Source organism: Canis lupus, chromosome 11 (assembly GCF_011100685.1).
Source record: "Canis lupus familiaris isolate Mischka breed German Shepherd chromosome 11, alternate assembly UU_Cfam_GSD_1.0, whole genome shotgun sequence".
Taxonomy (NCBI): domain Eukaryota; kingdom Metazoa; phylum Chordata; class Mammalia; order Carnivora; family Canidae; genus Canis; species Canis lupus.
The window spans coordinates 45,460,442-45,484,456 of NC_049232.1; the positions used below are offsets into that span (position 1 = coordinate 45,460,442).

General features: G+C 34.0%; 1 protein-coding gene across 4 annotated transcripts in view; it reads left to right on the top strand.

Annotated features, from left to right (window-relative positions):
* Window positions 1–21,656, top strand: part of IFT74 (intraflagellar transport 74) — an 84,579-nt gene extending 62,923 nt beyond the window's left edge. For 3 of the 4 annotated variants that reach the window (XM_038552564.1, XM_038552563.1, XM_038552565.1), the window contains exons 14-20: window positions 3,146–3,199; window positions 4,921–5,018; window positions 5,886–6,012; window positions 15,407–15,570; window positions 16,143–16,268; window positions 19,713–19,773; window positions 21,349–21,656. In XM_038552564.1, the coding sequence (XP_038408492.1) occupies window positions 3,146–3,199; window positions 4,921–5,018; window positions 5,886–6,012; window positions 15,407–15,570; window positions 16,143–16,268; window positions 19,713–19,773; window positions 21,349–21,467 (749 nt within the window). In that variant the 3' untranslated portion in view covers window positions 21,468–21,656. Of the gene's footprint in view, window positions 1–3,145; window positions 3,200–4,920; window positions 5,019–5,794; window positions 6,013–15,406; window positions 15,571–16,142; window positions 16,269–19,712; window positions 19,774–21,348 lie in introns of all 4 variants that reach the window. The other variant, XR_005366896.1, reaches the window with a different exon arrangement.
* Window positions 21,657–24,015: the final 2,359 nt, after the last annotated feature.

Genomic DNA, 24,015 nt, shown 5'->3' on the forward strand with positions numbered 1-24,015 from the left:
CAGCAGACACTAGGTTTTCTGCTACTTCATATATGTTGTATAAGAGTTCCTTGCAGGGGATCCCTGGGTGGCGCAGCAGTTTGGCGCCTGCCTTTGGTCCAGGGTGCGATCCTGGAGACCCGGGATCAAGTCCTACATCGGGCTCCCGGTGCATGGAGCTCTCTCTATCTCTCTCTCTCTGTGACTATCATAAATAAATAAATAAATAAATAAATAAATAAATAAATAAACAAATAAACAAATAAATAAACAAACCAACCAACCAACCAACCAACCAACCAACCAAGTTGGAGTCCTTTAAAAAAAAAAAAAGTTCCTTGCATATTTCTCTCCCATGGTATTTCAGCTCTAATTCTTTGTTTCCCATTCAAAAACTATTGCCATAAGGTGAGTGAGGAGTGACATTATAATTTTAATTTGTCTATAATCTATTTTTTAAAAAACCTAATCATACAAATTTATTATTAATAACAAACTATCTCTTCCCTTCCCCTTAATGCATCCAGTCGGAATGAACCCAATGTTTCCCATCGGTTTTCGGTATTTGCTGGCTGGGAATTCATGACCACTGGGTATTTACTCTTCTTAAGCAGTAGATTTCACACCCAAGTTTTTACTGCCAGTACTGTTTTGGGGCCCATGACAAGATTTTCTATGTATCAGTGCCCTTCTCAGTGAGTTTAGGGAAAATATTTAGACCAGAAAGCAATAAAACTGGGGGCCCACGTTTCTGTGCCATCACCTTTATGTACTTGTAGCTCACTTTTTACCCAAGTAAATATATATACAAGTAGAAGTTCATGCCTCTGTAATTTGAGACTTTACCCCAACTGACATCCTCTACTTCCTAACTTTACTCTAGCCACTACTTGAAAAACTGCATAGGAGTTTATACAGAACACAGGCTGACCATTGCATTTTAACCTCTGCACTGTAACTTTTGGCTTCCATTTTCTTTGAACTGTTAATGTTCTTCAGAATACAAGCTTCTTATCAGGAACGCCCTTAGGAATGTCTAGTCTATTATTCTCTCCATCCTTACTGGGCATCATCTTAATAAGATTCCTTAGCTTTTCTAGAATGCTAAAAACTGACTCAGATAAAGAAATTGTAGATTGATGCAAGTGCAGATTTACTCTGCTTTCTCTACTTGGCCCTGAGAACACAGGCTGCAGCTGTCTCACTAGTCCAGGGAAATAGTGGTGTTTTTCCAAAACTCAGTTTTTGTTACACTGAAAATCCTTTTGTTATAAAATAATCACGATCCACCTCTGTTAATGGCCCCTTTATGCTGCTCCCAAAAAATTTCATTCCATCTTTGAATAACTCACAACAGCAGGCAAAATAGCAAAGTAACCTCCCTCACAGACCTTAAAATCTGAACAAGCAATTAGAATATACCCAATGCTACTGTATGAAAAGGGGTACATAAGAGCACAGAGCGAAAGACAACTTATCTAGTTAAGAGATTTCCAGGGCAGCCCCGGTAGCCCAGCGGTTTAGCACAGCCTGCAGCCTGGGGTGTGATCCTGGAGACCCGAGGATCGAGTCCCATGTCGGACTCCCTGCATGGAGCCTGCTTCTCCCTCTGCCTGTGTCTCTGTCTCTATCGCTCATGAATAAATAAATTAATTTTAAAAAAAAAGAGATTTCCAGAAATTTTCTCTAAAGAATAATATTTAAGCTGCATTATAAAGAATAAATAAATGTACCTGGTTGGAACAGTGAAGAGGTTCAAAGCACTGCAAGTAGAGAACCTTGAAAGTAAGGATGAAAAATAAATAAATTAAATAAATAAATAAATAAATAAATATAATAAATTATAATAAAAAAAGAAATTGAGGATGAATATAGTAACTCAAGGAACTGGAAGAGAGTGGTATGGCAGAGGCAGGGAATGTGAAGTAAAAAAATGGCACAAAGGGGAGGCAATCATGAGAGACCTTATAAAACACATAAAGGTTTGGTCTTCCACCTAGGGACGATGGTAAAAGTATTGAAGAATTTTAAGGAGAAAACAATTTGCATTTTTGAAAAATATTTCTGGTTAATGAAAAGGCAAGTAATATTAGAGGCAATATGACCAGTTAGGAGGTAGTCACAGTAATCCAGGTAAAAGATGAAGGTTTCTTGGAGTAGAGCAGTGGGCAATTAGGATGGAAAGTAGATTTTTGATCCAGATACTTAAGAGCCAGAGTAAAATGGATTTTATATGACCCTAGGCTTCTGACTTGGGCAACTGAAGAGTTGGTGGTGTTATTAACTGAAAAGAGAAGCAAGTTTAGGAAGAGGTTGCTCACAACAGGTTTGGACATGTCACACTTAATACATGTGAAAGACATGTTTAAAAGAGTAAAAATCTAAGACCCTGACAAATGGATGAAACTGGACCCTTCAGTGATATAAAGGGGCCATTAACAGAGGCGGATCAAGGGATGCCTGGGTGGCTTAGCAGTTGAGTGTCTGCCTTTAGCGCAGGGCGTGATCCCAGGTCCGGGGATGGAGTCCCACATCGGGCTCCCTGTGGGGAGCCTGCTTCTCCCTCTGCCTGTGTCTTTGCCTCTCTCTCTCTCTGTGTCTCTCATGAATAAATAAATAAAATCTTTAAAAAAAGATGGATCATGATTATGTTATAATAAAAGGATTTTCAGAGTAACAAAAACTGAGTTTTGGAAGGACACCACTATTTCCCTTAACTAGTGAAACAGCTGCAGCCTGTGTTCTCAGGGCCAGATAGAGAAAGCAGAATAAATTTGCACTTGCATCAATCAATCTATAATTTCTTTATCTGAGTCATGCAGTTTTTTAGCATTCCAGTATTTTCCTGGACTAATGAGGCAGCTGCAGCCCTGTATTCTCAAAGTCCCAGGTAGAGAAAGCAGAATAAATTTGTGCTTCCACCAAAATCCATCACCAGTAGTGTTCATGTACGGGTTGAATAGTCCCAAGTTGGGACTGAAACAGAGAACCACTGGAAAGCCTGTAAGTCCTTTCCAGTCAGGAGATTGTTTTTTCCAAGTTATCAAACATATATATATCAAACATATATTAATATAATGGTATGTAGAAAACCTAAGACATATTTTACATTTAGAGCACTGTTTGAAGTTTTTTAAATCAATGTTATATTTTGTATCTCTTACAGGTGAAATGAATCAGAAGTATAAGGAACTTAAAAAACGAGAGGAAAATATGGACAGTAAGTGATTATCTTATTGATACGAAAATATTCTCAGATGTCTATTCACATATACCAAATCAGAGATCTTATCTTGGGAAGATACAATGGCTAGTAATAAATGTAGAAGTGTAGACATTACAAGCATTTGCCTTGAAAAATTATTTTCTTTCTTTTTTTTTTAAAAAAAGGTTTTATTTATTTACTCATGAGGGACACAGAGAGAGAGGCAGAGACATAGGCAGAGGGAGAAGCAGGCTCCCTGCTAGGAGCCGGATATGGGACTTGATCCTGGATCCCAGAATCATGCCCTGGGCCAAAGGCAGACGCTCAACCGCTGAGCCACCCAGGCGTCCCTTGAAAAACTAATAAATATGTAGTATGACTTAGGGATGGGTAGAAAAATTGAAAAAGGTTTTGTACGTTTGTGTGTGTATGAGTATTTTTGTGGTAAAGATAGATTGTAAAGCTAGTACTTCTATTTACTGTCTGTATAGAGATATACTGATTGAATATTGAGTGTTCTGTTTTACATGCTTCACTGTATTCATCTTTAGTATCTTTTGCCTTTTTTTTTTTAGCTTTTCATAGTACTTCCTCTTATTATTTATCAGCTTTCTCCTCAGACCTTGTTACTTGGTTCTATCACTGACTGTAGCTTTAGTAGCTTTCTGTTGGAGCTTCTCATTTACTTTTTAAAAGTCTTAACTTTGTAACTATATCTTCACTTAAACTTAATTGCATTGTACATTCAGAAATTTTTCAAAATTGAGCTATATTACCTGTTACTGGTTTCCTGTTTTAATAATCATTTTGCCAGAATCTGTGGGTGTGGTGTCAATTGTTACCTTCATAGAAGCAGGCCATAAAGTAGTAATTGCCAACTGATACAACAATATCCCAAGATTTCTTTAAAATCTCAGCAAGTACCAAAAATTTCCTCAGAATTAATTTGTTGTTTCATGCTAACAGTAAAGTGATTATTAACTGTAAGTTTTTATTTTTGGAAGAGTCCTAGAAATGCCTTAAGAATATAAAAAAAGTAAATTATGTACTGATTCTGTATTAGACAGGAGAAAGAAGGATTTCTTAGAATATAATATGAATTATTAAATTTATTTAGTTGAGATTAATGCAACATTTTAAAGAGAATACTCATTTTCAGATAAAACTAGTAATAACTTTTCAGTATTAAAATTAGTGGCTAATTATAAATAGGAATAATTATAGATGTATCAAGACGATCCTATGTAAAAACAGATTTTTTTTCTGTTCTCCTTTTTATCAGTTGTTACTTCTGAGTCCATATTTATAATCTTTAGTTTATTTGTCTTTTTTTTTAATTTTTATTTATTTATGATAGTCACACAGAGAGAGAGAGAGAGAGAGGCAGAGACACAGGCAGAGGGAGAAGCAGGCTCCATGCACCGGGAGCCCGACGTGGGACTCGATCCCGGGTCTCCAGGATTGCGCCCTGGGCCAAAGGCAGGCGCCAAACCGCTGCGCCACCCAGGGATCCCAGTTTATTTGTCTTAAGATCATAACCATTAAGCTTTAAAAGCTTGAGAGTATGTAGAAATGTTCTTATTAATTTAATTACCCTTGGGTTAATAAAAGATTAAATAATGATAATTTCACATTTGCTTTGAATTTCTAAAAAGTACTGTTAAGACCTGTAAATTAGTATGTACCTACTGTTAACTATATTAACAGTAGCTTCTCATCATATTTTGAATCTGCAGCTTTTATTGAGACTTTTGAGGAAACTAAGAATCAGGAACTGGAAAGAAAGGCACAGATAGAAGCCAACATAGTTGCACTTTTGGAACACTGTAGTAGAGTAAGTACCATCAGAAAATGCAGTGGTCCACTATTGCATCTGCTCATTTAATGTTTCCTTTAAATTCCCTTACTTATTATTTTATTTCTTTAAGCTATTAATTTGTGTATTTCTAGCAAAATTCAGCTAAGGACAATAGAAGGAAAGGATTATATATGTATAATGTCAATATTTAGCAGTAAGTAAGACTAACTCAGAGTTTTTATTAGGATTTTCTTCCATGTTAATGTATCTGAATTTGGAGAAGTAACATTTGCATAGCTAACTTAAAAATCTAGATGTTATAATGGAAAATGTTGATACATTTTTACACAGTCATTTGCATTATAAATACAAGGTATTCTTTCCTAGTAAGAACCTACAAAAATATAGGTTATCAAGGAGTATCTTTTGATTCACTGAAAAATGCTTATTGAGCAGCTACTAATGAATGGTACATTGAAGGAAAAATGTGCAGTCTCTTTTAAATATTCTAAGTGTCTTAAGATTCCCAAGCAGTTCTTAATGTAGTGTATTTGAATTTTTTCTACAGTGAGATAAAATTCAGAATTATTTCTTTTACATTAGCTTTAATTTAGTCCCCCTTTGAGAAAATCTGACTTTCATTGAGTCTCACTATACTCTTCTAAACATACATAAAACATATATAATAAATGATGTATTTCAAAAAAGAATACCAATTTAAAACATCTAGTTCTTAACAGTGTTTTCCAAGAGTTATTTTGGAGAGTTAAATCAGTGGAATTTTTTCCATTTTTATTTCTTTACAAATACAGAATATAAATCGTATGAAACAGATCTCTTCTATCACCAATCAAGAGTTAAATCAGTGGAATTTTTTCCATTTTTATTTCTTTACAAATACAGAATATAAATCGTATGAAACAGATCTCTTCTATCACCAATCAAGAGCTGAAGATGATGCAGGATGATCTCAATTTTAAATCTACTGAAATGCAGAAATCACAAAGTACGGCTAGGAATTTGACTTCAGGTGAGAATACAGATTTTATTTATTTATTTATTTATATTTTTTTAGAAAACAGGTTTTAATATCCCTTTTTTTCTGTAACAAATTGAAAGTTTAAAATTTTAATGTCATTTTATTTTATTTTTTTTGAAAGGCTGAGAATATAATTTAGGATTGCTTATTAGTCCAGTCATTAATAGCCTCAGAATTTTGTGTGACCTTTCACATCAACTTAATAGCATTTTTTTTTAACTTAATACTATTTCATTGGGACACTGATTCATTTTTAATATTTACTGGATGCTTGCTTTGTGCCTGTACATAACATTGGCACACAGAGATAAAAGAAAAATAGTCTCTTTCCTCAAGGAACTTTCAACTTGGTGGAATAATGACAAACAATTAAAATATAATCAAACAGTACTAGGATAGAAGCATTAAGAGCAACAGAATTACACTGAGTTTATATCCACCCCAGGCTTGAGTAGTTAGGAGAGATATCCTTGAGAAAAAAATATTTTAATTATAATTAGTTTGAGCCGTTATGACTACATGATACTAGAGCAACACTCTTCAATAGAAATGTTGATACATTTCTTAAATAGAAATGTAATGCCAGCCCCACACATAATTTTAAATTTCCTCATGGTGTGTTATAAAAGTAAACAAACAGGTGAATTTTAATAATATATTTTACTTAACCCAGTTTATCCAAAAGATTATTATTTAAACATGTAATCAGTACAAAAATGATCAATGAGATTTTGCAGTTACAGTCCATCTCAGCTTGGATCTAGACATAGTTAGGTGTTCAAAAGCCTTAAGTGGCTAATGGCTGCCATTTGGACAGTATAGATATTAAAAACAAATACACAAAATAGAGCTTAAAAAGCTAGACTCAAAAGGAAAAAAGTTTAGGATAAAGTCAAAATTTGTATAGAATCTTTGGTTCTTGAACTGATGGTTTCTACCTTTCGGTCTTTTTTTAATGCTTGTGTGTGGTGGTATTGAATCAGCTATGTTTTTTGTTGTTGTTGTTTTTGTCTACTTGGAATTAAACTGGCAATTAGTGAAATTATGAGGAATAAGAATACTTGCTAACTTCAAAATGTTGAGATTCTTGAAATAGAATAATGGGTCCAATAATATTCATTTATCTGAAATCCCAAAACCTGACCTGAACTGACATGAGGTTTTAATTATCTTTCCTAATGTGACTGTTCATAATTTTTGCTGCAGAAATAGTCATGTACTTGATGACAGGATGCTCCCTTAGACCCTGCTGTGGGAGTTATATTATAATCAATATATGTGCTATATTACTTTTGTAAAATCCGAAGAATTCTGCATTCTAAAACAATTACCTAGGAGTTTTATATTTATACATTTGTAGACCTATAAATCCATGCTAAATGTTATTAATATACAGTTGAATTCAGGTTGATGATATAAGTGGCTAATGATTATTTTATACATTTAAGTATATTTTATCTGCCCAGATTTATTTAGAGTTTGCTGTAGTTTTATATATATATATATATATCTGAGTTCTCTGCTAAACAACTAGAAAAAGTACATTCTAAATTTGATTTATATCTACTACTGGTTTGACTATCAGAATTTTTTAAATTGTGATAAAAAACACATAACAAAATTTATCATCTTAGCCATTAACTATACACACAATGTTGGGCAGCAGATGTCTAGAACTTTTTCATCTTGCAAAACTGAAACTTATACTATTGAAGAACTATCCATTTCCCTCTCACTTCTCTCCTCTGCTAACCACATTCTACTTTCTGTTTCTATGAGTTTGACTACTCTAAATACTTCATGAGTGGAATCATGCAATATCTGTCTTCTTGTGAATGGATATTTTACTTACCATAATGTCCTTGAGGTTCATCAGTGGTGTAATATGTGACAGTATTTTTTTTCTTAAGGCTAAATAATATTCTATAGTATCTATGTACTACATTTTTTTATTCATTTGTTGATGGACATTTAGGATGTTTTTACTTCTCCGTTATTGTAATTCACGCTGGAATGAAATGGGTGTGCAAATATTTCTTTGAGACCTCTTCAAATATGAGTATTTTTACATCTTTATTTTCTTCTTTCTATAAAGCTAAAGCATTTTATCTTTAATTATTCCATCTAGGAAATCTCTGTTTTGTGTTTTAGATGGTAGTTTTAAGGTTTTCATTTATCTAAAGTCAATTTTAATTTAGAAAGTTTTTGCCTCCTCTAAGCTGTCTTTATATAATGGCTGTTGAAAAACATATTTTTTTAAGAGGTAAATATCAATACCAGGAAATGAATTCAATTATAAGGACTTTGAATTCCTTTCATATTTTTATATTTTGTGTTTAATGTTTCCTTTTAAAAACTACTCATTATATTTTCTGCAGTGACATAGGGTTGAAAAGACTGAGAACTGACTTAATTTTATTCAAGTTTATTACTATGATAAAGATTTTACTGAAAATATTCCTTATTAAGGTCTGAATTTTCTGGCCCCTACAATTAATTTCATTTACTCAATTATTTTTAAGTTTTAATTTAAACTAAGCATATAAATTATTTTTTCTCTTTCTTAACACCATCCACCATCAAAAATTTCTTGTATCTAGAAATCACCATCAGAAGTCTATAATATTCTTGTTCACCTTTCAGAGACCATGAATTTTACATTTCCACTTGTGAATTTTGCCTCCCTTTTGGCTTTTGGGTTTCTAATTATAAATCACTTGCTTTTCTTAGTGTACTCTGTTTCTTAATGGGACAAAATTATTTCTTGGGCGGAGAGTAAAAATATCTTGATTATAATGGTTTGTGCCCCCCCCCCCCCGCAATGATCACTATACATAGACAGATATACATTATATCTGTAATATAAAAGTTTCATGGGAGGGTGGTGATTAGGAAAAACATAGTCTACAAAAGGCTCCTTAGGGCGACAGTAATGGGGGAAAAAAGATTGTGAAACGCTAGTGTACTACATGAGTAAAGAGGCAAGGAATCTGTCAGCAATAGTTTTTATTTATATTTTTGGAAAGGAAACTCCAGGGAATAAACAAATGCACTGATGGCAGAATATTTCAGAAACATTTCCCCATGTCAAAGTGGTTCCTTCTGAGATTTTGCTACTATGTACACACTGCTTAGTAAACTTTGCAACTTCATAGCATATCAGAAGGAACTTGTCTGCATCCTCTTCCTGTCTCTTCCCTTGGAGAAGTTTTTAGCTTTTCAAGGGGACCTGCTGTTAAAGGAAGATAAACTTTACCCTATACCAACCAACCATTTTCTCCCTTTCTCTAGGAAAAACATTTAGTATGACTCCTAAATGTATGTCCCTAATATATCTTCAAATTAAACTTAGAGTTCAGTAGCATTTTCACAGAACAGTCAAAATTTATACAAGCTATGTACATTTCCTTTTTGGAGCATTGAAAAACCATAAGCCTCAGTGACTTTGATTTAGCACTTTGATTTTCATTTTAATGGTTTCCAACCCTAGTTGAGATATGAATCCAACAAAACAAAACCCACTCAACAACATTTAAATCCAGATATCCATAATATTCTTAAGAACATATATGTCAATATGGTTGAATTGTAATACTCTTAAAGGGACAAAAGGAAATGTTCAAGTTTAACCATACCAATTTCAATTTGGTTGGTAAAAACTTTCTTTCTTAAATCACTATCCTTTGAAAAAAAAAAAAAATCACTATCCTTTGAATCCTTAAAAAAAACTTTGATATTTTAATCTTTATGATAATTGTTATACCTAAGAAGTCATTCAGTTTTTGAACGTTTTATTTTTACTATATCTCACCTTCTACCTATATTTTAATCCATAATTCTGGTTTCATAGATGGAAGCATTTAATAGCAGCTTTATATTTGATTTTTCCTGTAGATAATCTGTATAAATAATAAAACTCAATTCCAAGTAAATTTTGCTAAATTTTATAAGAAGCAGCCAAGTTATTGCCTGCCCACATAGAGGGAGACATTCCTGGTAAGAGGGCAACTAAGTGCCAAAATCCATGCATAAACTCTATTTAGATCCTAATCTGACCAGTGAACTATGTAAGCATTAGGTAACTTTAGGGAACCTAGGAAAAAGCAGCAATTAAAAGTTGAAAAAGCTGAATACAGAGATTTTGCATACTGCCTACTCCAAAGGAGAAAAGTTTTAGAGTTTTAGTTCAGTAAAGTTTATTCCTCACTTAATATAAATCAACAGTTTTTAAAGGAATACAATATAATCCAGAATCTCTACAGCATATCATTTAAAGTGTCAATTATAATATAAAAATTCATTAGCCATGTGAGGAAATAGGAAAATGTGAGTCAAGGTGAAAAGCAGTCAATAAACATTGACCTGAGATAATCCAGATGTTGAAATGAACAGAAGACTTTAAATGCATAAAAACATATTTAAGGGATTAAAGGAAAATAAAATAACAAATGAACAGATGGAGAATCTCACAGAAAAATAAAAATTACAAAAGAGAATCAGGTAGAAATCCTAGCATTGAAAATATACCTAAAATGAAAAATTCACAGAATGACCTTAATAGAAGATTGAAGACAGCAGATAAAGGGTCCATGAACTTGAAGATCAATAAAAATGATATAATCTGGAGAAGAAATAAAAATGAACAGAACCTAAATGTTCTGTGGGACAGTTTCAGGCAATCTGACATATATATAATTGGAGTCCCAGAAGGAGTGGAGGCACATAGAATGAGGGAGAAAAGATAGTTGAAGAAATAATAATGGCTGAAAATTTCCCAGAGTTGATGAAAAACCAGATTTGACAGATATAAGAAGCTCTTGAATTCCAAACAGGATTGATATAAAAATCCCTTACCTAAGCAAATCCCAGTTAAATTGCTAAAATGCAACATAAAGAAAAAACAATGAAAAATACCAGAGAAAATACATATATACAGGGAATAATATATCCTACTATAAGATTAAATTTTTTTTATGTTACCCCTAAATCTCTAAGTTATAAAAGGAAAATCTTCATTGTTTGCCTTTAATGAAACACCACATTTTTCTGAGGCTATTCATATCCCTACTTTAAAATAGAAGTAAAGTGAAAGCAACATGTTCAAAGATGAAAATGTATCACTACATGCCTCTGTCTATAAATAAGTAACTACAGGATGTTTAGGATTATTACCATACCTAGCCCTGGGAACATAGGAAACTAGCTTAGGCAGGTTTGAATTCAAATATCTTCATCTGGATGTGCATGATACATATATTTCAGTTCAATTTTAGTATCCATAAGAATGCATGTATCTCTTTGGATTACTGGTTTGTTTGTTTTTTTTATAAGTACGCAGTAGTGCGATTACTGGATTATAGGATAGTTCTATTTTTAACTTTTTGAGGAACTTTCATACTGTTTTCCACAGTGGCTGTACCAGTTTGCATTCCCACACATAGTGCAGAAGGGTTCTTTTTCCTCCACATCCCCACCAACACTTGTTTCTTATGTTTTTTATTTTAGCCATTCTGTCATTGTAGTTTTTGCATTTCTCTGATGGTGAGTGATGTTGAGCATCTTTTCATGTGTCTGTTGATTATCATATGTCTTCTTTCAAGAAATGTCTGTTCAAGTCTTCTGGCCATTTTTATTGGGTTATTTGAGGGGTTTTGGTGTTGAGTTGTATCAGTTGTTTATTTATTTTGGATACTAACCCTTTAGCAGATACATTCATTTGCCAATATCTTCACCAATCTTTTTTTTATATTTCATCTTGGAAAAAAAATCCTAGGGCAGCCCGGGTGGCTCAGCGGTTTAGTACCGCTTTCAGCCCAGGGCGTGATCCTAGAGACCTGGGATTGAGTCCCTCGATCTAGCCTGATCAAGTCAGGCTCCCTGCATGGAGCCTGCTTCTCCCTCTGCCTGTGTCTCTGCCTCTCTCTCTCTCTCTCTCTCTCTCTTTCATGAATCAATCAATCAATCTTTAAAAAAATAAAGTCCTAAAAGCCTCTTCCAAGTATTGTCTTCCCAGCTATCATCCCTCCCTTTCAGGGGTTTCACATCCAAATTTTCAAAAGCCTTCCTCTCACTCTTGCTCTCATTTTTTTTCCTATGAAATCTGTTCTCGGGATCCCTGGGTGGCGCAGCGGTTTAGCGCCTGCCTTTGGCCCAGGGCGCGATCCTGGAGACCCTGGGATCGAATCCCACATCGGGCTCCCGATGCATGGAGCCTGCTTCTCCCTCTGCCTGTGTCTCTGCCTCTCTCTCTCTCTCTGTGTGACTATCATAAATAAATAAAAATTTAAAAAATCTTTAAAAAAAAATCTGTTCTCAAGAAATATATCAAGGTTTTTCTGGACAGTAAGTCCAACTTGTATTTTGCGATATTTTTTTTTTAAATCCCTAAGTAGTATTCTGCTTTACACATCACTCCTTTGTTCTTAAAATGACTTTTCACCATCGTTTCTGATTTTTCTTTTATTTCTGTAGTCATTTCTTATTCTCCTTTATGGGATCCTCCATGTCAGTTTATTCTTTAAAATTTTGTTATTCTTATAGTTTCTATCATGAATTCTTTTCTCTTGATGATTTCAGCCATCCCCATAGTTTCACGTTCTGTCTCTATGTTGATGATTTCAAAATCTGTATCTTCAAATTTCTCTCAGGACTTCAGACCCATATATCTATACATGGGCCTGTTTACTATTTGGGTGCTTCTGAGGTAATTCAGAGAACATATCCTAAGTTGACTTAAACCCCATATCATTCCCTCCTACAAACAAAAGTTGGTACCTCCCTCTGCCTCCGTGTCATCTACTCTTTTACTCAAGTTGGAAATGGGACTCTGCATTGACTCTTTTTGCTCAACTACTGTATCTGGTCAGTTGCCTATTTAGTTAACCCCAAATCCCTGATATCTCCTGAGTCCCTCCACATCTCCTGCATTTTTTCCCTCATTTATTTCTGTGTTATATAACTTTAGATTTCATATATATAGTTGTGTTCCACTGGAGTATAGGTTCTGTAATGATAGGGATCTCATATGCTTTGTTCATTGCTGTATCCCCTATGCCTAGCACATGGAAAGCACTTAATAAATAATGTTAATGATAAAAAAAAGCCCAAAGTGACTATACCAGTCTACAATTTCTGATGTAGATCACTGAATCAACATTTAACTGGTCTTCCTGCATGTAGTAATGCTTTTCCAATTAGTTGCCCTCATTGAAACCAGGGTGAACTTTCTAAAATTTAATTATGCCACACTAATGGATTTTACATCAATTACTTAATATAGCCCTTAGGATAAAGTTCCAACTCCCCATTTTTTTTTCTTTTTTTTTTTTTTTTTTTTTTTTTTAATTTATGATAGTCACAGAGAGAGAAAGAGAGAGAGGCAGAGACACAGGCAGAGGGAGAAGCAGGCTCCATGCACCGGGAGCCCGACGTGGGATTCGATCCCGGGTCTCCAGGATCGCGCCCTGGGCCAAAGGCAGGCGCCAAACCGCTGCGCCACCCAGGGATCCCCCCATTTTCATTACAAAAGCCCTCCATGAACTGAAATTCTCCCTACATTGACCTTTGGGTTCTAGTCATACTGAACTTATGTTATTTGCACAGATGTATCATGCTTTCTTACCTCTAGACTTTGCGCATGTTGATTGTATTCTCTGGAACACAATTACTTTCTCCTTGGTTTGGTTGATTCCTAATCTTTAATTAAGGCCTTACTCAGTTAAAAGGTATGTCTTTAGAGAGCTCTCTTGACCAGTACCACATGTTCTCATAGCACCCTTTATTACTATTTTCATAGTAGTTATCCAATTTATTGTAAATGCGTATCTAATTTTCTGGTTCTACCTCTAGAATATAGCTACTTGAGCAAAAACAATGTCTCTGTTGATTTCCATTATATTCTAGGCACTTAGCACATGGTAGATGCTCAACACTTTTAAAACAAAGTATGAGACGCGCACACTCCCTCCTACACATACACACACATATATGTAGTCAGTCCTCGTTATTCATGGATTCTTTTTTTCTTTTTAAAGATTTTATTTATTTATTCATAGAGACACAGCTAGAGAGAGAGGCAGAGACACAGGCAGAGGGAGAAGCAGGCACCATGCAGAGAGCCCGACGTGGGACTCGATCTCAGGTCTCCAGGATCACGCCCTGGGCTGCAGGCGGCACTAAACCGCTGCGCCACCGGGGCTGCCCTATTCATGGATTCCTATTTGTAAATTTGCCTACTCACCATAATTAATTTGTAATCCCAAAATCAGTACTTGTAGCACTTTCATAGTCATTTGTGGATATGTGCAGAGTCAAAAAGGTGAATTGCCTGACATGCATTTGCAGCAGAGATCACATAGGGCAACTCTGTCTTCTTGTTTTAGTCCTCATTCTATTAACAAGTATCCTTTTTGTGGCATATTTAGTGCTAGTTTTTCCCACATTTTTGTACTTTTTGTTGGTGATTTTGCTGTATAAAATGGCTCCCAAACAGAGGCACCTGGGTGGCTTAGTGGTTGAGCATCTGCCTTTGGCTCAGGTCATGATCCCCGAGGTCCTGGGATCGGGTTCTGCATCATGCTCGCTACAGGGAGCCTGCTTCTCCCTCTCCCTGTCTCTGCTTCTCTTTCAGTGTCTCTCATGAATGAATAAATAAAATCTTAAAAAAAAAAAAAGTCTCCCAAGCATATTGAAGTGTTGGCTTGTGTTCCTAGGCCCAAGAAGGCTGCAGTGTTCCTTGCAGAGAAAATGTGTGTTAGATTAGTTTCATTCAGGCATAAGTTGGCCTTGAGTTCAGGGTTAATAATGACTGAAAAATATATATTAAATACGGTGTGTTTAAACAGAAACCCACATAAAACAAGATTATGTGTTAGTTGATTGATGAAAATATTGTGACCAGAGGCTTTTAGGAACCTAACCCCATATCTCCGCTAGTAGCAATAGTTTAGTATTTGCTAACTCAGTATTTACAGTGACTTTATAGAATATAACTACTGTGAATAATGAGATTTGACTACATGTATAGTCATACAGTTTTGCTCAAAAAATATATATATGTTTCATAATTTGCTTTCATACCCCTATTAAAAATAGTGGGTCTTTATCTCATAATACATATTATTAAGTAAGAAAAAAAATACCTGTGTGTTCTTAAATGTTTGTATGAGCATGGAGACAAATTTGGCTGATATATATCAGGTTATATTGATTACCTGGAGGATGAATATTTTTTTTTCTTAATTTATCTTTGTATTGTCTCACTGGTTTCAATGAAACTTGTTTCTTTTGCAGGTACTCTTATAAAACATGATTTTTAATGGTAGCATCGCATTTCTATTTGTGAAAGGAATAAAGTTTTGACTTCTTGAATTTTCTTGTGTTTCAGATAGTCAACGTCTACAGTTGGATCTACAGAAAATGGAACTTCTGGAAAGTAAGATGACTGAGGAACAGCATTCTCTGAAAAACAAAATTAAGCAAATGACAACTGACCTGGAGACATACAATGATTTGCCAGCTTTAAAATCAGCAGGTGAAGAAAAGAAAAAGGTAAATGATAACAGTCTTACAGAATTAAAATTCGAATTGTATTTTCTTGATCAAATTTAATATATATGTAGTTCATAGAATTTATTTTCAGTTGATTATTTGATATATAAGCTAAGATGTTTATGTATGTAGGAGGAATTTAGAGAGATGTAAGTTTTAAACAAAAGGTGAAAAGAAAGGAAAAGCAAGAGCATTTCAACAAATCTGAACTTTGTTAAATGCATGTTTGATTATGAAATTTCCCTCCTTAATACTTATTCATCAGTGGTTTTTCATTGCCATTTAGATTAATTTAAAGCAAATTTGTTTGGATAGGAACACATATATAGCAGCCTTAATATAATTATTAACACAATTAATACTAATTTAGCCTGAATAGTGTTATTAATTCAGTTAATGCTAATTTAGCTTATTATAACTCAAAAGATAATTTTTACAAACAGGCTTTGGAGTATAGTCTTGGTAGAATTTTACCAGAACAATGTTGAAATTATTTAAGTTAAAAATGATTTATATTGGCTAACTAGATATTTGCTAAGCTCTGTTATTTACTTCTATTTGGACCTATCTAGAAATTACATCAGGAGAGAACAGTATTAACAACCCGCAGAAATGCCTTTAAGAAAATAACAGAGAAGCTAAACATAGAATATGAGACATTAAAAACACAGTTGCAAGAAAATGAGACACATTCTCAGGTAAAAAGAAAAAGCAAAGACTGAAATTTATTTCTGTTTTTAGACTATCTGTCTTGTGTTCTTAATGTATATTTCTATCCCAAAACAATTTTTTTAACTTGCTTTATTTATCCTTCCAGACTTTCTGGATTTGAAGGTAGCCAAATTATATACAATCTCCACTCAGAATGAATTTACTTTTGCTCTTCTTTTATAAACCTATATTGAAGGACTACTCGGTGCTAGGCCTTGTTCTGGGCTCAGCTGTTAAAATAATAGCTTTTAAATATTTCAAAAATAAAGCATTTTTAATTGAGAAACTTTGCTAACTCACAAAAACCACAAATAGAATAAACCTTAATGACTAATATCCCACAGAAGACATAATTCTTGTCATTTTTGTGTGGGTCCTTCTAGTCTGTATGTATGTTATATGTACACATACTTTATATATACATATGTATACATTATTTCTATGTATTTATAGAAATGGTAGCATATTGTACATATTTGGAAGCTTGCTTTTCATTATTAATGATACCTAATAACTACTTTGTCAGTAAATTTGTTAAAAATATGATTATGTATAATATTTGGATTTAGTATAATTTACTGAACCAATTTCATATTATTGTACATTTAGGTTACTTTTAGTTTTAAAGCTGTTTAATGCTGTCAAAAGCAGACTTGTCCTTGAACTTCTTGACTTACATTTCTGATTATTTTACATAGGATGCACAGACAAGTCCCCTTTTCATATCATTTATCTGATAGAATTACCTAAACAATGTTGGAGATCTAGATTGAAGTACTCTAAGAGGATAGAGTTGATATCTGTCTCATTCATTTTCTCCCCACCCTGTGCCAATGGTTGGGATATAATAGCTGTTCAATAAGTATTGGAGGATTAAATGAGCATGTGTGACATGTATAAAATCAGTAATTAGGGTCTGATAAAAATTGATCATTCTCATCTAATTAGTATATATGTTAACTATTTGCAACTTATAATTAATGCATTCTTCCTTTTCTTTATATGGTAATATGATCATGATAGACAATCACTGTTAATATTTTGGTATAATATCCTTGTAAACTTTTTTCCTTTGCCTTATACACCCATATTAATTATATTATTTTATAAAAACTGAAATTCTATGCATATAGTCTTTAAAGATTCATTTTGTCACTTAAGTATTTGCAAACTCCTTTTTTGATATTTTATGACTGCTATTTTATTGTATGGATTTACCATACCATACCATGGCAGAGATGTACCTTATATTCTTTTTGAAAGAGGTAGAGTTTCATCAGAGTTTGTCACAGCTACTAAAAGCTTAGAAATCATTAATTTACATTTCCAAATTTATCATTTATTCTATCTACACTTCATAATATACAGGTCTAGATTTGGGAGTGACAAAATTATCCTATGCTGTTGAGAGTTGGGATGGATGCTGGAGAAGAAATCTAAGAAAAAGTTTATGAGGCCACTTAAGACAAAAGTGGTTCTTAGGGAAAAATGCTGATATTGCTTATGGAATATCACCCCTCTTCTTTCACTGAATAGATTACTTAAGGAGGAAAACACTTGACAAACACAATTTCTTAGAGTCAGGTAATGGTTACCTTGTTTATTCACACATCAAGTGCTAATCATATACTTAACACCATACATCAAGTGCTAATCATATACTTAACACCATACACAGGTAAGAGGAATTCATAACATAACTCATAATCTACAGTCCTTCTCTGTATTATTTGTTGCTTTTTGGGAATCCCCACTGATCAAATAAAATCTAGTCTCTTTCGTTTTTGCAACTATTTTCTTGAAAACTGTTTTTTGACATCTACGAATAATTTTCATAACAGACTTTTTGATGAATGGCTGTTATTTATTTGATATCATTTAAACATATTTATATTGGAACAAACTATAAAGCTCCTAGAAGAAAACAAGGGATAAAATTCCTTGACATCAGCGTAGCAACAGTTTTTTGCTTATGACATCAATTGCATGAGCAACAAGGCAAAAATAAACAAGTATGCCTACATCAAACTAGAAAGCTTCTGCACAGCAAAAGAAACAATCAACAAAATGAAAACTGAATGGGAGAAAATATTTTCAAATCATTATCTGGTAAGGGATTAATATATAAAGAACACACAACAGACTAAGTTGTAGGGAAAAAACAGATTCATGCTTCAAGATATTCTTGGAGGTTTAAAGGCAGGTCACTAATACAGATGTATAATATGGAAGGAAGTTGACCATCTAACACAGTGTTGCTTTTATAGCATTATTCATTTAGTACTTAAGAGGTCTGCATTCTAAGAAGGCCTCTCTGTATGAAACAAAGGGGAAAAGTTTGGTACTTGACTTTGCAAAAGGTTATTAGAGATTTATTGCCAAAAAGTGCTGACTGCTTCCTTAAGTCCATCTTAACTTTGAGTTCCTATCTAGAGAGCCAGATCTGATTTACTAGTGTTAACTCACAGCACATACAGTTTACATAATTAATTAGTTAGGATTTATCCTAATATCTAGATATATCTCTTTAGAGGAAACAATGGGCTGGTTGCTACATTAATACTGAATGTATGCCCTGAAAATAATTTTAACATAAGAGTAGAAAGAAATATTATTAATGCTACTTCAGTTATGAAATTCTTAAAAATGATCATTACCTCTTAGAAATGTCCACACAGAACATTATTTTAATGTTTCGTTTTTCAGACAGTCCTTTCTCTAGGAAAAATACTATGTGCATCTTAAAAAAGAAAGACCATAACCCAGAGTTACAAGGTTAATTAAATCAGAAAAACAATTTAATTCTATAACAGTAAAATTGTCTTCTGAGGAAGCAACCATCAATATAATATCCACATTAGCTTCCTGTTGATGCAGAAATTATTGTAACAGTGCCAGCTTTTTACCAGCCCTCTTATAATCTTCACACTGCAGCTCTGCTCTTATCACAGCTTGTGGAATTAGACAGGAAATTTAGCCCTGGAAATAAGGAAGTTACTCCTATATAGTTGAACCTTTGACAGTGTTAGAATATATATCACGTTTGTGGCATTAGACTTCCAGATTTCAAGGAGAGATTCCCATCATGTCCCGTTCTTTTCTTTCAAGTTCTTTTAAGAAAGGGAAAAATCATAAAGTGTCATTCAGTTGGCTTGTTCATCGGCATAATAAATATTGTTAAGTATTTTCCAATTAAGATAAACACATAGAGTAAAACTTGTTGTCAAATTCAACATTGTATTTATTAATGTATTTACTATTGTTTAATCCTTTCTAATTTTCCTTTTTGTCTGCCATGGCTTTATCTCAACTAAAATGCAATGAATTGATAAGATTTAAAATTTTGAATGTTTTTTTTTCTTATCCTTTAAAAACGTGTATAATTGTTTTGAATATGGGTACTGTTTAACATTTCTATTTTGTGATTTTAGCTTACAAATTTGGAGAGGAAGTGGCAACACCATGAGCAAAATAATTTTGTGATGAAAGAATGTATCCTTTAAAAAGAAACAAATGACTGAGTGATTTTTGTTTTTTAAAAATGTATTCACTTATTTGAGAGAGAGAGAGAGAGAGAGAGAGATCTGTCAGGGGGCATGGTAGGTAGAGGGAGAGAGCATCTCAAGGAACCTGAGATCACAGCCTGAGCCCAAACCAAGAGTCTGACACCCAACTGACTGAGCCACACAGGCACCCAGAGTGATTTTTTTCCTAAGAATGTTTTAAAGACGGAAATGAAATGAAATTTAATATACACTTATCAAATACCTAATATGTACAAAACCTCAATCTAAACTATGTGGGGAATAAATGAATGAGACTTCGTTTCCAATCTACAATAATTAGGGTGTGTTTGTGTGTGTGTACGCGCGCACATGTTCTGTGTACATGCACACTCACAACCAAAGTAACAATAGAAAGCAGACTATACAAAGTTAGTGTGGCATAGTGACTGAGTGCACAGGTTTTGGAGCAAGGAGATCTAATTTTCAGTGTTGACTCTACTACTTGTAGTTTATGGACTTTGGACAATTTATTATTGTTAAAGTTTGTTTAAGCCTCAACTTTATCATCTCAAATATACTTAATATTTCTTTCTCATAGAGTTATTGGGAGAATTATGTATACCTACAGAAATATGTATGTGCATAATTGTTTGCTGTTGCTTATAGTGCTGTACCTTGGATATCTGGGCAGCAAAGGGAAGTAAACACATTAGTATCTTGAGAAATTTGACCTTCAAGCTCATCTGTTTCAGCCAATTCAACTTCACGTTTTTACCAAGATGGCACTTATATCCCACCTTCTTGCTTTATCTTTTTGTGTGATTATATAGGAGGAAGCACCTATTTGAGGACATATGTTTTGAAATTGTAAGAAACACTTCTTTGAAAGTTATTTTCTGTTCCTTTCTTTGACCCTTTAAGGATATCTCTGCTTGGAGAAGTAGTTCCTGACTCATTGGTAGTTTAGATTCTCCTCCAGGAAACTGCTGAACTTCAGCTCAGGGCAGCATGGATCCCAGCTTACTTCCAGATCAAATGCATCAGGTGCTCTATTCCTAGCAGTTGTTGCTACTCATTTTAAAAGCAAAAGACTCTCACTCAGTATGCTTTAGTCCAGCAGTCTAGTTTATGCAACACAAAGTAGGGGATTTTGAAATAGAGTGAATTCTAGAGACTTCTGTAATTCATTGCAGTACTCTAGAGAACATGGTTCTTCTGAACATTCAGTTGTTCTCAGACCAGAATTAGATTGAAATGCACAACATTAAGTATAAAAAGCTATTATGGGTGCATTGGTAGCTCAGTCAGTTAAGTGTCTAACTCTGTTTTGGCTCAGGTCATACTGTAGGTGAACTTTTTTTGAAACACATTTTCCTTAGCCTTTTAGATTTCAGTTGATCTTAATCTGTTAATATATTTTTTTAAATATATTCTAATTGTTCTTTTTCTGGCCATTTTCAGTTTTCCATAAGAAAAATACCAGTATGATTTGGTCCCTTCCTAAGCCAAAGTGGATTACTGTTTTTGTTGATCACTGTTCCCCCTTAACTCATGTAATTAGTCATAGCAACCAAGAGTCAAGAGAGTGATTACCAGTCAATTATGAAGAATGTGACCAAGCAGATTGCAGAATACAATAAAAGCATTGTGGACGCTCTACATAGCATGAGCAGAAACTGAGTCTGAACCAACTGCAAGTCTCTATAATAGTATGCTTTCTGCTAAACTGTATGTTGACTGAAAAAGAATCTCATACCCTTGAAGAGTTTTACCTAAAATTTTTAACTACTATAATTTTTGTGACCTCTTTGAAGAGGTATACTACTTTAAACAGCATAATAGTTCAATAAAAAGTTTGCATACAGAAAAGCATTTTTTTGTATTTTTTTTGTGTGAGTGATAAAAATGTCTCAGACAACCAAGAGATAAACTAAAAGTGGCCGTTGAGATTGATTTAGTTGGTATAATCCACCTATGGCAGCAAATGAGATCATTTTTTAAATGTGTCAACTCTAGAAGGGATATACGGAGTGAGATTCTGACTTAGCACTTACATCAATCTTGTCAAGTTTTGCTTCTAGAAAAAGAAAGAATGGAAGGCAGATGTTTAGTTTTGAGGTTTATTTCTCAAATAGGGTATATTTGATGTATTCTAAGGAATATAAAGTTGCAGGTAAGTATATTAACTCATATTCTTTGCATATCAGTTATCCCTAAAGATTCAGAATTAAAAACTTTGACCTTTGTATTTTACAAATATTTTCTTACGTGTATATGCTAGGAAAAACATGAAGTTTAAAAGAAATGCTGCACCTATGGTAGTCTGTTTTAGACAATGGCTGTTGCTGTTCATTGTCACTCTGGAGTATATATTCACTCTTATGGACTGTAAGTAGGTTAATTTGTGAGCATTGCCAGACCATTTGAAAAGAAAAACTAGAAGAGGTAGAATTATATTGTGTAAATCTAGGAGATGTTGTAATAACTAAAGATGTCTTTGGGCAGGAATGAGTCATCTTGGCCAGCATAAAATATTTCTTAAAACTATACTCCTTTTGCTCTGATTTCATGTTCATCAAGTAATTCCACATCTCAGTAATCCTGAAAGACAAGCATATTTCTTTGAAAAGTGGAGGGCTTTACTGAGATATAATTTACATACTGTAAATTACCCATACATGTTGCTTTCCTGAAGTAAACATTTATCATTAACTCTTCAACTTTAGTGTGTGTGAGATTAGGAGAAAGGGTGAACATTGTTGATTTTGGTTAACTCTGGATTACTAATATGGCTAAAGATCCTGGAAAGTGATAGAGTCATTAAGGTGGCATTCTGAAAATGGGCTCCTCAGATCTTAAGTTCTTCAGGTTATTAATAGGTGTTATGCCACCAAAGGATTCATGATCAAAGAAGTTTGGGAAACATGGTTTTAAACAAAGGTAAATAATTTTCTTTCTTCTTGACTGCTAAGAGCCTTTAATATGCTAATGTGCAATAAGATCAGGAGGAGTATATATGTTTAAGGTTTTGGGGATTTTTCCCCCTGAGTGGTTGGAATTGCAGTTGTTTAAATCTTCTTCAGACTTTTTGGTCTGAAAATTTTAGGGTTCAAAATCATTTATCATGTACATAAAATATTTAGAAGTACAACAAAAATTCAAATACACTTCTGTATACAGTTAGCACTTCTAACCTATGGGAAGGAAGTGTGATAGACAACTCTGCTGTTATTGAACTAAATCTGACCCAGTCTTCACCAAGAAAGAAGGTAGGAGGAAGAGTGACCTATCTAATAAACATAAGTGTTTGGATTATAAGAATGAGAAACTTGGCAGAAAAAAGAAAATTTCTTTAAAAAAGCAAAGTTTCCAACCTCTGTTTTAAATTACTCATATATGATATTTGTGGAACAATAATAGAGCAGGATTTCTTTAAACTAAAACGTGTTATCTGAGGGAAATTCTCACTAATGTCTCTTCCTTCCTCTCAGAGCTTTTCAACAAATCCAACAAGAATATTTCTCTGCTAGGATAGGACTGGAGTCTACTATCTGCATGAACCGGCTCTTCCTCAGTCCGTCACATTGCTCAGTGAGTTCCATTCCTGTTAAAACAACATCTTGTAAGTCATAGGGAAAGAAGCTGCAGACTGAACAAACATGCTGAGTAGTTTTACTAATGAAAGTCAGCATGGGAAAATTAGCAAGTCCTTGTTTTTCCCATCCTTATCTTTTATCAATAAATAAACATGAGTTCTTGAATCTCATTTTCACTAACTGGGGAGTCCTTGATTTGGACCACATTTAAACGTGTAAAATTCAGTGCAGGGTTAGAGGATTAGAGCATGGAGTAATGCCATTCACACTAGAGATAAAAGACGAATTAATAGAAGCTCCCAGGGTTCTTGCTATCTCCCTGCCAGGAAATTCGAACAGACTTAAAGTAAGAAGAAATAAAGATGGACCACTGGAGCACTATTGCCATTTATTTTAATATTGATGTATCTTTCATTTTCATACATCTCTCTAAATAAAAGTAGGTTATGTCTTGAAATTGCAGATTCACCGTTTGATAACAGATATTAAGCATCTTTAAAAGGACAATTTGGGGATCCCTGGGTGGCGCAGTGGTTTAGCGCCTGCCTTTGGCCCAGGGCGCGATCCTGGAGACCCGGGATCGAATCCCACGTCGGGCTCCCGGTGCATGGAGCCTGCTTCTCCCTCTGCCT